The 16,260-nt window shown below is 43.0% G+C and overlaps 1 protein-coding gene across 2 annotated transcripts in view; it reads right to left on the bottom strand.

The window, feature by feature from the left end:
* Positions 1-16,260, bottom strand: part of TOP1 (DNA topoisomerase I) — a 66,309-nt gene that overhangs the window by 19,191 nt on the left and 30,858 nt on the right. Inside the window, exons 4-8 of one of the 2 annotated variants that reach the window (XM_014884016.2) lie at positions 8,268-8,394; positions 7,677-7,735; positions 4,922-5,017; positions 1,920-1,995; positions 867-964 (exon numbers count right to left, since the gene is read on the bottom strand). In XM_014884016.2, coding sequence (XP_014739502.1) covers positions 867-964; positions 1,920-1,995; positions 4,922-5,017; positions 7,677-7,735; positions 8,268-8,394 — 456 coding nt within the window. Of the gene's footprint in view, positions 1-866; positions 965-1,919; positions 1,996-3,810; positions 4,003-4,921; positions 5,018-7,676; positions 7,736-8,267; positions 8,395-16,260 lie in introns of those variants that run through there. The other variant, XM_088175062.1, reaches the window with a different exon arrangement.

Consider the following 16,260-nt stretch of genomic DNA (forward strand, 5'->3'; position numbering starts at 1 on the left):
AAATGGTAGCTCCCTCAAATCTAGAAATAACATCTTAAATTACTATGGAGGGTTAAAAAAAAATCCAGCTGGTTTCTTACACAGAGCACTACTGATGCATCACAGGTCTGTCTTCAAATGAACCACAAAGGTCAGACTTATTTAAAAAGGGTTCTAAAAAAGATTTAAGAGTGGGTGAAAGTACAACTTCAGTGATGTTACTTAAGGACCCTGGGCAAGATAGAAAGTGTTTTTCATTTAAAACTCAATTTTCAGAAATCATTTGTTGAACAGGCTGAGCTAACTGGTCACTTGATCAAAGTTTCATTTCTGTGCAAGAGGCAGGAGCAGTTTTGAGAGGCACAGCTGACACCCAGCTAGAATGAAAAGGCAGACACCCACTCATGCTGTACCTCTATGGAACACAGATAAGTTCTACTAGAATACTGCTTGACACATCTGCACACATTAATATATTCCTTAATCCACCTGCACATACCAATATATTCCTGCTGACACCCCCAAGCCTACAAGCTTTCGTACTGCTCTGAAGAATGTCAGCACACAGCAGCTTCTGGGCACAAGAATATTGGTATCTGATCATTATAGGCAGCCTCTACATGACACAGACAAGGAAAAAAAAACCCAAAACCAGACAACCCCACAAAACACTTATTTCCTGTTTTAGGGATATCACTTCTACTTCAGAGGATGAACACAGTGAATGAGATTTATTTAGAGCTTACCAGAAAGTAAGCCAATTATTCAGAACAAATCCTCATGAATCAACAGAAGAGAAAGCCAGATGTGCTTATTCAGCCAGCATGGGAGGTACAGGCAAGTCCAGGTGCAGATGGGAGCCTACAGCACTGACTATATATAGTTACCATTTCCATTTTTGCTCCTCTTCTTTTTTCGGCTTCTTTCTTTTGTCCGCTTCGGGGACTTTCTTATCTTTGCTCTTGACTTTCTTTGCTTTGCTCTCCTGCAAAATGAGTAAGAATCTGCTAGAACAAGCTACTGTATTTCCCCCTCCCATGAAAAGATGTGTTAAAACTAAAAGACTCTCTCTTGGGGTATATAAGAGCTGAATTCCTGTGGCTTCACCACATAAATGTGCTCTTAGATCATCACATTAAATTAAAGTCTGCTGATGGTCCCACTCAAGTTTTCAGCCAAATTCTTTTACTTTACACTGGGGACATGCTAAATGCATACAGCCAGTTATACCTGGTAAGGGGCAAGTCTGGGCCATGGGAAGGGAATTGGTGCATTACAGAACCTCCTCCCTGTCCTGCACTGGTGTGCCTGGTCTGGCAAATGCTACAGAGCACAACCACCATAGTCATGTGGCCTCTGGGATTATCCTGGTGTCTGCTCAGTGTAGAGACACTTCCTTTGAAGGGAAGAATTAACCCTACAGCCAAGAGTGCTGCAACATGTGTGTCACATGGGTGTCTTTGCTAGATGTGTAGTTTGTCAGTCTCAAATTATGGCTAACCTTTTCCGAGTCTCTCTCCAAAGAAATTTCCACCTAGGCTCCGTCTAAATGCTTTAAGCTTCCTTCTAGCAGCTAATCTCTTTTCCATCTCCCCTGCCTCTGAACCCTGCCACATCATCTGTGCAATTACCACATGTGAGCAAGGCTCCCCTGCCCCCTGCCAGCTCCTTAATAGAAGGACTGTGAATTGCCTGGAACAGCCTGGAAGTTCATGTCCTGGAGGCATCTTCTCCATTCATTGTTTTAAGGGCTGAAAAGAAAGTTCCCCTGACGTTTTAAACGTTATGGTTCAGATAAGTTAATATCTGCACCATAAGTGGGGATCTGCCACACACAGCTCTGTTCCAGACAAAAATCAGATTCCCCCTGCTCTGCATAATCCTACACCAAAAAGCCTGGCTCTTCTTTATCATAAAAATAAACTCGTCTGTCACATTACCTCTTCTTCCTCTTGTTTCCTCTTCTTTGCTTTCTTGATGTCTTCTGTTTTGATTTTCTTGGGTTTGTAGTCAGCACTAAGAACAAAAAGACTTGCTGATGATCCATTTTCCAGTACAAATAAAGAGAAATCATAGACATAAAAAGTTTGTGCGCATAAGCTTGCAACATAGCTGGTGTTTCTAATTTCTAAAGAATATAATTTATACCCTGCTCTCTCAGAACACTCAATAATCCAAATCCATCACAACAGCCTACAAAACCTACAAGATGTTATTATCAATACCTCTCCACAAGTTTCACTGCTGAAGCAAACATTTTCCTTGATGAAAAATCGATTCAAAAGCATTATTAGTCATGCAGTGATTCCATGGGATGGGATAAATGGGTACAACCTTATAGGTACATTCTATCCCAACTCTCTTTCCAGTCATTAGTCTGGGACCTTGCACACAAGGCTCACTTTTTGCACCTCCCTTTAGTTCAAACAGTAGTGAAATTGAGTACTGGCAAATTACATAAACATAATCTCATTTCCAGTGAGTCTGGAAAAGACCACTGAGATCATCCAGTCCAACCTAGGACTCAACACCACCTTGTCAACCACATCAGGACACTGAGTGCCACTTCCAGTCTTTCCTTAAACACCTCCAGGGACAGTGACTCCACCACCTCCCTGGGCAGCCTATTCTAATGTCTAATCACCCTTTTTGTGAAGAAATTCTGCCTTATGTCAAGCCTAAACCTCCCCTGGTGCAGCTTAAGACCGTGTCCTCTTGTCCTGTCTCTTGTTCCCTGGGAGCAGAGCCTGACCCCCACCGGGCTGTCCCCTCCTGTCAGAGAGTTCTGGAGAATGATAAGGTCACCCCTGAGCTTTCTCTTCTCCAGGCTGAGACCCCCAGCTTCTCTTCATCACACTTGTGCTCCAGACCCTTCCTGAGCTCCACTGCCTTCTTCTGGACTTGCTCCTGCACCTCCATGTCCTTCCTGAATTGAGGCCCCTCACCAGTGCCCAGCAAAGGGGCAGAATCACCTCCTGGTCCTGCTGGCCACACTATTCCTGATACAGGCCAGGTGCCATTGGCCTTCTTGGCCACCTGGGCTCATGTTTGGCTGCTGTTGACCACCATCCCCAGGGCTTTTTCTGCTGGGCACTTCCCAGCTACTCTGCCCCCAGCCTGGAGCACTGCAGAGGGCTGTGCTCAGTGTCAGAACTGGCACTTGGTCTTGTTAAACATCATGTTGGTGGTCTCTGATCCACTGATCCAGATCCTTCTGCAGGGCTTTCCTACCCTCCAGCAGATCAACACTCCCACCCACCTTGGTGTTATCCGCAGATTTTATAATTATATTATTTTATTTGTAAAAATACTTACTATCCTTTACAGAAGTGGCCAGATTAAGTTCTAACCGAGTTTTTGCCTCTCTAATTTTCTTTCTACATGACCTAAAGAGATCCTTAAGCACTTTTGGAGTGGCCTACTCTTTTTTCCAAAGGTGATACACTCCCTTTTTCTTTGAGTTCTGCAAAAGCTCCCTGCTCACCCAGGCTTCTTCCCCACTGACTCATCTTCTGGCACATGGGGACAAGCTGCTCCTGTGCCTTCAAGATTTCTGTCTTAAAGTATGTTTTCCAAGGCCCCTTTGTTTTTAAGAGCTGTTTCCCAAGGGACACTTTGAATGAGTGTCCTGAATAGGCCAGTCTGTCTTTTGGAAGTCCAGGGCAGAGGGTTTGTTGACACCCATCCTTCACCAAGTATTGAGAACTCCATCATTTCCTGATTTGTTATGCCCACGACAGCCTCCAACCACCTCATCTCCCACCTGCCCCTCTGTTTGTAAACAGCAGGTCCAGCAGGGTACTACCCCTGGAAGGCCACAGCTGTCCTTACCAGCTGAGACAGAAAGTTCTTTTCCACACCCTCCAGGAGCCTCCCAGCCTGCCTCCTCTCTGCTGTGTTGAGTTTCCAGTAAGTATCCGGCAGCTTAAAGTCTCCCACAAGAACAAGGGCTGGCAATGCTGAAACGTCAGCCAGCCACTCATAGCACAATTCATCCACCTCTTCATCCTGGTTGGGTGGTCTGGAACAAGACTCCCAGCAGGGTATCTGCCCTACCAGCCTTCCCTCTGATGCTCATCCATAGGCACTCAACCTTACTGTCACTATTCTTGAGCTCTATACACACAAAACACTCCCTAACGTACAGAAACACCCCAATTCCTAATCTTTCCTTTGCAGACTTGAGAGGGGAAGTCATACAAACCTAGCAGAAGGCAGCAAGTGATTACACCAAAGAAAAGATGTCCCACCCATGTCTCTTGGAAACTGAGACATGTAGGGATGGAGTGCTACCATGGTGAAACCCTTCCAACCCTTTCACTCCTGACTGCTAACAAGGACAAACTACCTGAAGAGCTCGATGGGCACAGTGGCAGATCACGGCAAGATGGAACTGAACTTGTATTTTTGTATTTCAGTGGGTTCCTGTGTCAGGCAAGCATCATGGGTGTTTCTTTTTGAGACAACAACCCTCAGTGTAACTTGTGACACACTGAGACACCAGGCAAACCATGCTAGGCAGAGCAGGCAAACCTCCCCCTGCCTCCCAACAGGCTGACAGTGCATTTTCTGCCTCTTGTGCAGTCATTTCCTTGCCCAACAGAAGCCACTGTAGCTACTTAGCTATGTTAATACCTCACATGCTCACATTTCTGTTTTACAGTCTTCATCAGTCTTTACCTGCCTTCTGGGGTTTTTCTTTTTTATTTACTAGTTCTGCAACATTTCACAGCACCATCTGCAGAGGCAGGTAACGGCACTTTGCCTTGCACAGCACAAATACCATCCCTGCCCTGTAACAGCATAAAGAGTCTGGTCTCAGATCTCCAGTACCCATCTCAAGAAGTCTGGGCTGATCATTTGAAATTCCACCTGCTCCCTCAACGTTCTCCTTTTATAACTAAAGGCAAACATCCAAGTCACCAGCACCCACGTCACTTACTCATCATCCTCTCGAGGTCTCTTCAGGGGTTTGGAGTCCTCTTTAGGAGATGCATAAAACCCATCATCATCTGGTTCATCTTTAATACGTGGTGGACTACAAAAAGAAGCAAAGAAACACAGTTCTACTTTCAAAGAAGAAGTTTCTTGGAAACCAGCAGCAACTAAGTTTTAAGAAATAATCATTGGCAAAATGGGCAGGTCTTCTACAGAATGTGCTGCCATCACAAGACCCCAAAGACTTGAGATGTGTCATTTTCTGAATATTCACAGTGTAAGGAGAATAATTTAATGTCTGCGCATTTGCTATTTCTCAAGAAACATCAACTTCAATTTCAACAGCTCAAAGTTCATTTTACTTCTCTGAGGTTTTGAGTAAAAACAACTGTAGCTTCCAGCACTTTCAAACACACTTAAAAAAATGAAATGCCTGTGTGGAGTCAAATGCAGGATGTTATTTAGTTTCCACTCAATATCCTTACTGAGCCTTCTAAGAGAGAAAAAGATTATCAACTAAACAAAGATTTGCAAGCTATTCCCTGGAATATTTTGCCAACTAAATACTGAGGCATGTGAAAACCAGAAAAGGAAACAAAGATTTGGCAAAGTTAAACAGATCAGTCTCTTTTCACTGTCCAAACTGCAGGAAGCAAACAATCCCGTCCCTTTCAACAGACCACAAAGTTAAGCTCAATGTTTTTAGCCATAATATCCCAAGACATTAGCAATAAGAAAAAAATAGAGTATGAGTGCAAGAGAGACTATTCTATTAGACAAACTCATTACTTCTAGATTTCAGAGAAGCATTTCACTGATCTTCATAAAGAAAAAGATGTCTCAGAGAGTCCAAAATTACATTTTGAAGCACTTAGTGCCATCTTGGGCTTCCTTATTCATGTCCCACCAACAATTTCTATATCAAATTGACTCAGTTTCCAAGCCAACGTGTGGATTTTGCAATTAGATGAAGCAGGAGTTAAAATAAGCAGCATTCAGCTTTACAGACCACAGTCAGCAGGAGACATTGGGGAGTCTCATGTTAGCTGGCAGTGTGTCCATGAAGCAGAACAAGCAGTTTGCTCCTTCACAGCTCTAAAGCCACTGCAGTGCTGAAGATGCAGCTCAGGGGAGATACAAACAAGCTGCTCTACGAAGCCATTTCTGTTGCATTGTCTGGAATTAACTAAGACACGAGCCTGCAGCAAAACATCTATGGAAAAAAAGGTAATTGTCCCACTTAATATATTCTCCCTTTCAGAAATGCAGAACTACTCTGTGTAAAGTCACTAGCAATTTTATCTATTTTAACACTGAAATGCTGCACAATTTTTTGTAATGGAAGAAATAAAGTGTGAGTCTGTGAAAAGAAAGGAGCTGTGTGACCAAGCTGAACCTTGACTTGCATTGTTTCCAAGACTGTAATGCTGCTCATCATACCAAGTCTTAAGGAAGAAAATCAAAACCATCTGAGTGAGAACATTTTTCTCTGCAGACCTTGTAAAAGAACATTTCAGTAGGAAAAAAAAAAAAGAAAATTGCAGCCAGCACTTGGCCCTGAAGAAGGCTCCTCCAGGCTTTTCTCAAACACGTGAAAAAATGCTCTTGGACCTAAGGAGGATTCAGCTATCTTGATATGAGAGCATCCAACATCCCTGGTGAGAACAGCACATCATGCAACCTAGCAGAGGCTAGAGAGAGTTATTAACTGTCTGCTGCACCATGAAACACCTGAATGTCACTGCTTTCTACTTCCAGTGTATTCCCCAAAGGGCCTGGAGATGGCGCCTCTGCCCTGAGCCAAGCCTGCCTCCTCCCTTTGCATTTTTAAATAAGAGCAGGGAAATGAAACAGATGGAAGAACTCATGTCAAAAGGGCACATTCAAAACAAAGCATACCTAAAAGGCATGGGCCAGGCAGGTGCCTTCCCCTGATCTCTCTGTATTCACAGAACGTGGTGAGACTGGAAAAATTTTGTTTGTTTTGATTTTTAAGTGGACTCAAACTGAAAGAATCCATAAATTAAGTGCTGCTCTTGACCAACAGATATGGATGCATGCATCCACCATACTAAACACCTTCAGTAAGTCAGTGGACTGGATTTAGTACCTTAAAAATAACCAATGCCTGGACTGTAAACAAGTCACAAGAAATCTTGGTTGACTATTAAGAAAAAAGTACTCTTCTATCAATTGCTCATTTCAGGTTTTTAATAAGACTACTTAGGGATGACTGATACAACACTCGAGTCCAGGAGGTTCTATTATAAGCAGGAATGTAGTACCAGAGTAGGACATCCATGCATTTCCTGAAGTTACTTCTGATTTTACACATCACTCCTGTCACTCCTCTGCAAAGGCTTCAGGCTGCAGTCACAGTACAGGAGAGACACAGAGGCAATAGACTGGCCTTCCTGGCTCCTGTCTCCAGCAGACTGTCTGCACGGTTCAAGTTCCAATTTTACAACAGATATTCTTTCAAATCCAGCTACTAGTATTCCCATAGTCTAGTCTGTCCTCAGCAGAATCCAGCTCTTGAATACTTAGGCAAACCCAGTATGTGCAGCCAGACACCAGGTCCCATCTCCAGTTACTGGGTAAGTAGATCTACCCATTCTCATAATTGAGAAGAATGCATCTTCTGAAGGGCTTAAAAGTGCTCCAATTTTTTCTCAAGGCCAAATGAGAGGATTCAAACACTGAACACCTAGGAAAAGTCAAACTGCAGCTTTTTCCGAATCATAGACCTGATTTCTTACCTGGAGAAACCATTTTCCTTCTCCTTCTTTATTTTTATATCACCAGAAGATGACTTCATCTGAAAAACATAAGAAGTAGGAGCTGATTAGCATTTTACAACATATAACACACAGTATTTCTGAACTTGCAGAACTGTGACTCTCTCCTGTAGTCCTTAGTGACCTACATGACAGAGAGGTAACATTTTCTGCAAGTCTTAGTCAAATCAGTACTTTTTGGCCTCCAATTTCTTCAGCAAAATGGAATTAAGTATACAGTTTGTTCTTGCATGGACTGAATGTGATATGACTGATTTTTCTCCCTTGTCTCTGAACCCAAGCTTGGCAAAGTGAAATGTAATGGGAGAAAATGTGGAGCCAGCGGACACAGCTCCACAGTGGAACTGTTTCTATTCACATACCTGCAGATAAAGCCCTTGTGAGTTCATACCTAGCACTCCACAAACAAAGTGTCTGGGTTAGCACTGGGATAATTCTCTCCAAGTTGATAAAAACTCGGAAGTTACAAGCTGTATCTAACCCACTGAGTTTGTACTATTCAGTATTATACGCCAGATCCATTCTCTTGTCTCTCCCACAGGGGACACCCACCTTCTCTTCCTTTCTCTTCTCCTTGTCTTTATCTTTGTGTTTGTCTTTGTGTTTCTCTGAGCTGCCATCTTTGTGTTTGGTTTTCTCCTTGTCTTTGTGTTTCTTTTCCGAGGAATCTTTGTGCTCACTGCAAGACAAGAGAGTGTGTTTGCAGAGGAGAACACAAGGAGATTTGACTAATACAATTTCCAGTGGTAAAGAGTCACAGGTTTTGATAATTACAAGCCCTAGAATATAAGGGATCACCTTAACAGGAAGATCCACCTCAGTCTCCTGTCAGCCATGACCCATTCTCCTTGGGAGGAAGAACAGGAGGGATGCCACAAAATCCCAGTTGCCAAACCTCCTCTTCAGGAAATCCGTCAGCCTGGATTGCTGAGGAAATCCACAGCTGCTACACTTAAAGCTCAACACTTTAGGATGAATTCCCACTGTCTCTGCTTTTCCTCTTTTCCTAGTCCACATAAAAGGTCACTGGAACAGAGCTGGCAGCCCCGTCAATGCTCGTGTCAGCTTTTGCTCAGACAACAGTTTGTCATTGTAGCAGCTCTCATCTCTGGAACTTAAAGAGAAAACCGCTGATCTCTATTATTCCCAAACAGATGGGAAAACCAGAGCAAACAGGATATGTGATGTCCTTGTGTTTATGCAAAGTCAAACAGAAAAGGCAGGAATAATGCTGCAGTCCTCAGCTGGAGCTATTGATGCCACCACAGCCAGGCCAGCTGTACTGAAACAGCCCCATCCTGTGGGGCAAGAACCCAGCAAAGGTGTTTCCAAGTGAGAGTCTGCTCTGTAACTACTTTGGTGTTATGAATAGCACTACTGAGAGTATAAATACCTAGAATCTTTTAGTCAGAACACAGGAGAAAATGCATACAAGGAGAAGAAAATCAACCTTTATTATTCTGCTCCTACCCACTTCTGATTTCTGAGACATTAGGATAATTTTGTATCACATTTTCAAGCTTTTCTGATCAACTAGAAAGACACATGGCTGTTTTCAAATGAAAATGAGGTTTCTCATGGAATGACAAAACCTTGAAGCCAAAAGTGAGGCAATACTCTCAGGAGACTCAGAATAGAAACATCAAGAACTGGCCACAAGGATTAGCAGCAGTGGTGTGGAAGCCAAGCAACAAGCCTGGCAGTTCTACAGACCTTCCATACACACTTATAAGGTTGTGTGGACTCTCTGAGGTCACCCAGGGCTTTAGCAAGTCAAAGGCATGGTGTAAATCAGCATGGATAGGCACAAACCAAGCTGCCTTCCTCATGCTGGCTGTTCACACTCTCCCTTCTCAGCACTTGACTCCCATCACTGCTGTTCTCTGGGACACACTGTGCTTCTCCTTAGGATTACAAAATGTACTACAAAGCTTTACTAGAAAAAGGCATTTTCCTTATTTCAGTTATTTCAACACTCAGGTGCAAGCCCAAACCAATCTGGGTCAACACAGCCCTGAAAAACAAGCCAGGAATGCTGGGCAAGAGCATGATTTTTAAAAATTACAGATTCTTTGAGACTTCTTTCTGTACAGAAACAGACTGCAAAAAGGTTGATAGCTACAGAGAGCGAGCAGCACATTAACCAGTTCCCACAGTCGGTGTTGATTAGGAGCAAGGCACAATCACAGTCACAAACACACCAACCCACACCCAGCTTACAACTGCAGACGCCAGCATGGACAAAATGCATGTGAACCTGCCAAAGGTCTAAATAATTCAAGCCCAGAGTGGTTTGAATAACAACACTCCAATAAATATACATTGAATAAACTGAATAAACACACACCAGCCATCCAAGCTCAAGCAGCTAAAGCATGAAAATCCATCTCTGAAGGAAATCAGTATATTCACATACTGTGTGACACAGAGATCAGCAGCAAGAGAAACCAGTTTCATTTTAACTCTCTAGCAGCCTCTTCATACAAAGCAGTGAAGGCCTATCTGAACATCAAAAGACAACAGACACTCTAGGAATGCCTGTAGTTAGACACACAGCACCACATGTTGCCTGTGAGCAGACTCAACAACTGCAGACTATTCTTACCCAGCAGATCATGTTATGTACAGTGTGCTCAGGACATGCGAGTACAGACACAGAACATCCTGACACTGGAGCCTGGAAATCCACGACGCCTGCTGCTCCTGCTCTCAGATCTCTCATCCTAGGTGCTGTTTGTTCATCAGTATTCCAAGGTCAAGACACCTATTTAATTTTCCTTTGCTCCAATCAGATTCACTGACTCTCTAAAAGCAAAAATCCCAGACATTGCTAATAATTTTTAAACTCAGGAAGGTCGGGAAATTCTGACTTGATACCTTGCACTGGTATCTGCATGCCAGGTACCCAATTTGCCAAAGATTTAAGACTGACAATTTAGGAGGTAGCTCAACCTTCATATATTTAAACCAGCACTCATAATAACAACAACATTCAATATCAAGAATCAATATTCAACCTTCCTTTATCAATCCAAGTTGTGCATGCCCCATCCCTGTGTCCAAGGCCAGGGTGGACAGGGTTTGGCCAGCCTGGTCTAGTGAAAGGTGTCCCTGCCCATGGCAGGGTGTAGAATGAGATGAGCCTTAAGGTCCCTTTCAACCTAAACCATTCTGTGATTCTTCACTTCTAACATACAAAAAAATCATAACAAATACACACAAGGCTCAGACTCATGTTGTTCTTTCCAAGTCTACTTGTGTTTATTTTCTGACTCTTTCATGTTCTTATTTGATATTTAAATCCTACCTGAAATAACATGTTTTACCCAGACATTAATTTGTATCATTCAAGTGTGGTACACACTGCAATCACTGGAGTTAATGCTCTGAGGTAAAGTTCATGGCAGTGGCTGTTGCTTGGGAGTTTGGAATAGCGAAAAAACTCCAAAAAAAACAAAAAAGAGAAACATTTTGGTTTTCCAAAGCACCATACTCAACCTCACTAGCAGCCAGAAGCACTGGCTTTCAGTACATGACTGAAGAGCCCTAGGATGTACACAAAGCATGATTAAAAGCAAACTAATGGATGATAATCTAGATCTGTAAAGCTAAGATTGAAACAGAAATAAAATCCTATTGGCCTAGGGAGGCAAAGACAATATTTGTGTGTGCTGAATGCCTACAGAACTACAGTTGGAATACAAAAACGTGCTAAAACCTCTAAAAACTTAGGCTTGTTTAAGCAGAAGCTCAAATGACATCCCTCTTGAAAGAGAGTAAGGGGCCAGCATTGAAAAACTGTCATGCAATCTAATCTAAATTTTTCAGCATAGTTTCTCAGACTTTTCAGCATCAGTGCCAGAATCAAGAAGTCTGGATTCCTGACTCAGTTTCAGTTGTTAGTCTTGATTTAACTTTTTATCATAGAATTATCCTTCCCCTTTGCTCTACAATGAGCAGTAAATTTCTCACCCAAGCCATGTGGGCTCAGATAACCTAAGGAAACTCAGTCTCCAGTTTCATTCTACAGCTTCATTTTCCAAAGATCAGCACTGGTGGCTTGGCCATGAGGTCCTGCTTGGTGCTGTTCCCGGTGACTGGAAGGAATTTCCTAGATAAAAATCTGATATCGTGTACTTTTCACTCCAATGTTAAAAGAGAGCATAAATTTCTTTCCCTTATTTGTAAATAAGGGAAAGCCAGCCCTGTGTATTTCCAGACACTGGAGCACAGCTCTTCAACAGCTCAGCACAAAACTTTTGACATTGCATCAAGAAAGGTTTGTGCCCCTCTTCTCTTGGAGGGATGGAAATCTCCATGTCCCAGAAAAGATCCCTTGGAAACGAGCCGATAACAAAAGCCTCAAGCAACAATCCTTAGAAGAGGAACTTCTTTTTTCTCTCAAAGCAAAGCAAGCAGCTTGCATATTAACTGCAGTCAAGCTGAGCTGATTTGGTCTTTCATTTGGCTCAGATATACATGTGAGCCTATAGGGAACACAATTTAACCACCACAGTAATCTCAAAAGAAAAGAGAAGGCAACAGGATGCCATCCTTACCCTGAAGATGGAGTTTCAGCCTCCTATCAGAAAGCTATTTCAGACAATCCCAAAGCTATTATTAGGAGGGACTGGGAACAATTTAAAGATCAAAAGTCTATCCTCCTGGTCAATTCAAAACTGGAAGAAAAAAAATCACTTTTCTTTAAAGAAACCAAGCAAAATGGTCTCAAGATCACATGCACACCGCTAATTTTATCTTGAATTCATTGTTCAGAGCTCTGTGAATCCTTTGTTACCTTTCCTGCATATACCTCTCTGCCAACAAGCCAGCTTGGAGTCATGGAAGTAGGACAGCAAAACCCTTGTAAGATAGAGGGAAGCTGCAGGGGAAGTTAGCCTGAAAACAGGACAATTGGATCATAACAACTGCTCGTACCCAGCCCTGCTGACAGAGTAAAGTCCTCCTTCTCACCCAGACCACTGCAGCTGCATCACTACAACAGGACTCAGAGCTATGCCTCTTGAACGTGTTCAATGCTGCCAAAATGCACTGTTTGTGTATTTTTAAGGTAATCAAGTGCAGCAGGAGATCACACTAACACAGGCAGAACAAGAGATTACATCATCTACAGGTGTATCATGGCTTAGTTGAGACAAAGGCCAGGTGAGCACACACATCTCCTGAAGCACTCCATCCTTTGTGCCAGCTTGCTTACTGACTTCCATTTACAGTTTTAGTGTAAACAAGGACATCCAAAGGCTGTGGAGAGCTCAGGCTGAAGCACACGAAGCAGAAAATGCATCAGAAGAAGCCATTTCCCTTGCCTGCACAAGAGAAGAGAGAGGAAGGGAGCCCAGACACCTGGCAGCAGCTGCTCAGGCCGAGATCACATGGGAAAGTCACAAGTGGAAAGTGTTTCCAAAGAACAGCAGATGTGCAGATCACAGCTTCCTCCTTCAAACTGCAACAGCTTCGCAGTAATTTAACACTGCATTCTTCAGGTGCCATTTATGTACGTTAATAATCCCTTCCCAGGCCCTTTCCATTCCAGCTTCAAAACCACAAGCTGGGAAGGATGCTATCTCTAAAGTGTCTCTTATTTCCTCTCTCTGCTGTAATTAGCTCGTGACAGGGAATCTGCTACTAGCGAGTGCCAGAGCCGGCTGCCATCGGAGCTGTGCCTACTCGGGAGCTGCTGCAGCACAAATGAAGCGTAAAATAACAGGGAGTTGTGATTTCAGTGCAGCCTAAAAACACGATGGGGACAGGGCACAGGTGACACAGCCCGTGTCTCGTTTGACGCAATTCAGTATTAATGGAAACCTGTGATCACATCCAGGCTAATGCACACCAAGGGAGAGCTGCTTGTGCAGGGAGCACGTCCAAAGCAGCAGTACCCCAGAGAAGGACAGGTTTTCAGCTGCCTTGCAGGATATTATGCTGTTAGAGGGTTATCATATGGAATTACAGGGAATAAACACGTGAGCCCCAAAGGTTTTGCTGGGTTTCTGGCAATGCAATTAAATAACCTGAAACCATTCTTTCCAGTGGTGAAAGGAGTCTTTTCACAGATAACACATCAAGCCTTCAAGAAGAGGAGTAAGATAAAAAGCTGGACTAATCAACAGCTGATAAAAATTTTAGGAATTAGAACAAAATCCACACATTGAAATGAGGATCATACTTAACACATGCTTTCTGTGGACATGTGAGAATTAAGTAGACTATTACATAAAAAAGCAAAAATTTTCACTACTGGAAAGCAGTGTCACAATAGAAAACTGCTCAAGGTGAACTGTGCACTAAAATGAGGCAGAAAAACAAACCCAGCCTTACTAGCGAACAGCAGGTGTGAAGTCTTTTTTAAAATTGCCTTTACCCCCTACATTGAGTATCCCTGCCTCTTCCTGCCCCCAACACACACTGTTCCAAGCAGATCAGGATCACACAATAAACCAGAGGAGGTGTACAAGAAATCTGAACTGAAATTTATCTTCATCCGTGGCTAGCAAATGCCTGGAATCTGTGTTTTTCCTAGCAAAACCATAAAATGAGAAGATGCCAGTGAAGATCAGGTCTGTGAATCCCTTCTGTGTTCCATGCCTCAGTTCATCCCAAGCTGTGATCACAAGAGGTTTAGTAAATGGAGGAAATATGCAATCCGACAGAAGATTTTCATCCTGTGGCTCCGGCGCTTGTCAGGCTGACAGCAAGCTCAGCGCTGCAGAGCAGCCTCTCTGCTCCCATCCCCTCCTCAGGCTCCTGGCAGCCCACCCTCCCTGCACAGAGCCCAGGACACCTGGCACAGACACACCTGGTACTGCCAACACCTCCAACCCGCTCCCTGACAAGGCTTGGCTCCAAAGGACCTGTTATTCCATTCTTTTCTGTGGTCTACTTGTCTGAAACACTCAACTCCCACAGATCAAAAACCTATTGCCACATGGGATTTGTTTCATTTTATTTTTATAACCACTGACATTTATATTTAATGGATGTGTATTAGATTTTTGTTTGGAGACCAGGAAGTATGGGGCTGAGAAAATGAGCAAAAAGCCACACTTTGTTGGATTGTGATGTGGATTTATTCCTTGATACAGACTGTTCTTAAGTGGGCTTTGCCTTTTCTTTTCTTGAGGGGTGACGGGGAGGTCTGAGGCACACAAATGTTCTCTCCCAGTTTACTACAGCTGTAAATGAGTGGTTAAGACACAGAAGTGTCATCTTGTGAGTGGGAGAGGAGGAAAGCAAGAACCAAAATTAAGAAGTTCTACATACCACTCCACACACTTCTGTCATATGAAATCAAAATTGTCTATTTTAGGTATTTCAGAGACTTATCTTGGCAGTTTAGATCCCTCAAAGTCTGGATACAGGAAACATTTATTCTCCTGCATTGGAGTTGTTCTGTCTTCTTGATGCAGGTTTTATTTTAAAAGCCTTTTTTCAGTATAGGACAGGAAATGAAACTGTCAAACTATTACAGACAGACACAAAAACGATCTGCTTCAAACACAACCACACACTGCTCTTAACTGTGCCCGGTGTGCACTGTGCTTCTCAGAATGCAATCAGGGGCTCTTCACACACCAGGGATAGAATGTCACACAGGTACCAATCCAAGTCTCCCAGAAAACAATGGCTTCCATTTCTGCTAAAGCACCATTCAACCTCTCTTGAGAACTACCAAAGATACAGCAACACAGCAGCTTTTCTGAAACACAGAATGGATTTTGTGAAGATTTACAGGCAATTCGATAAATCTAAGACAAACTTTTCCAAAGGATTAATTTACAGCCTTTTATCAAGTGCTTTAATTCTTCATACGGGTAAAAACCATTGAAACCCCCCCACCCCGTTCTTGTTTCCTGGAGAATTTTTTCTTTAATTCCTACTGGATTCATGGTTATTTTTTGCTTGTTTCTCCTTGTCAAAGGAGAAACTTCAGTACAAACAGGGAGGCTTTTTTTCTTTCAAACAACGGTAATCTAAAATCTGATTCTCCCAGCAACTTACATTTATGGAATTGTACGGGTGACAGCTGAATCAAAGCATTTAGGGAAGAAATGTTTACATTTCAATTATTTCTATGAAGTTCTGTTACAAGTCTGCTGTTTTTACACAGCAAAGTGCCAGGTACTCTGTGCATGACTAAACATGAATGGGATAGTGAAGATTCTGGAGCACTCCTTTAGGAGTGATCTCAAAAGGATCACAGGCATGTCCATGTATGTTTATTTCCCAGAGAAACATCTTCAAAACCAAATCTCAAGATTCAGCACTATAATACATTCATTTTTAAGGTGGCAGCTTTGAAAGGCAGAGTGTGCACTCAGTGTGGGAGACTGACGCCCTCCCTTGTGAAGGAACCTGAGGGGCAAAGCATTATTGTGTAATCTCTCCCCAAAAACGCTTTGAACAAACCCCTGTACATGCATGCACTCAGTCACACCACCCACAGAGAGGGACCTTGTTTTGGGACACCTGCATGCAGGAGATACTGTGCACACAGGACACACAGGCACTTAAAAGAGACATGAAA

The sequence above is a fragment of the Sturnus vulgaris genome, chromosome 17, assembly GCF_052056855.1.
Source record: "Sturnus vulgaris isolate bStuVul1 chromosome 17, bStuVul1.hap1, whole genome shotgun sequence".
NCBI classification, from domain to species: domain Eukaryota; kingdom Metazoa; phylum Chordata; class Aves; order Passeriformes; family Sturnidae; genus Sturnus; species Sturnus vulgaris.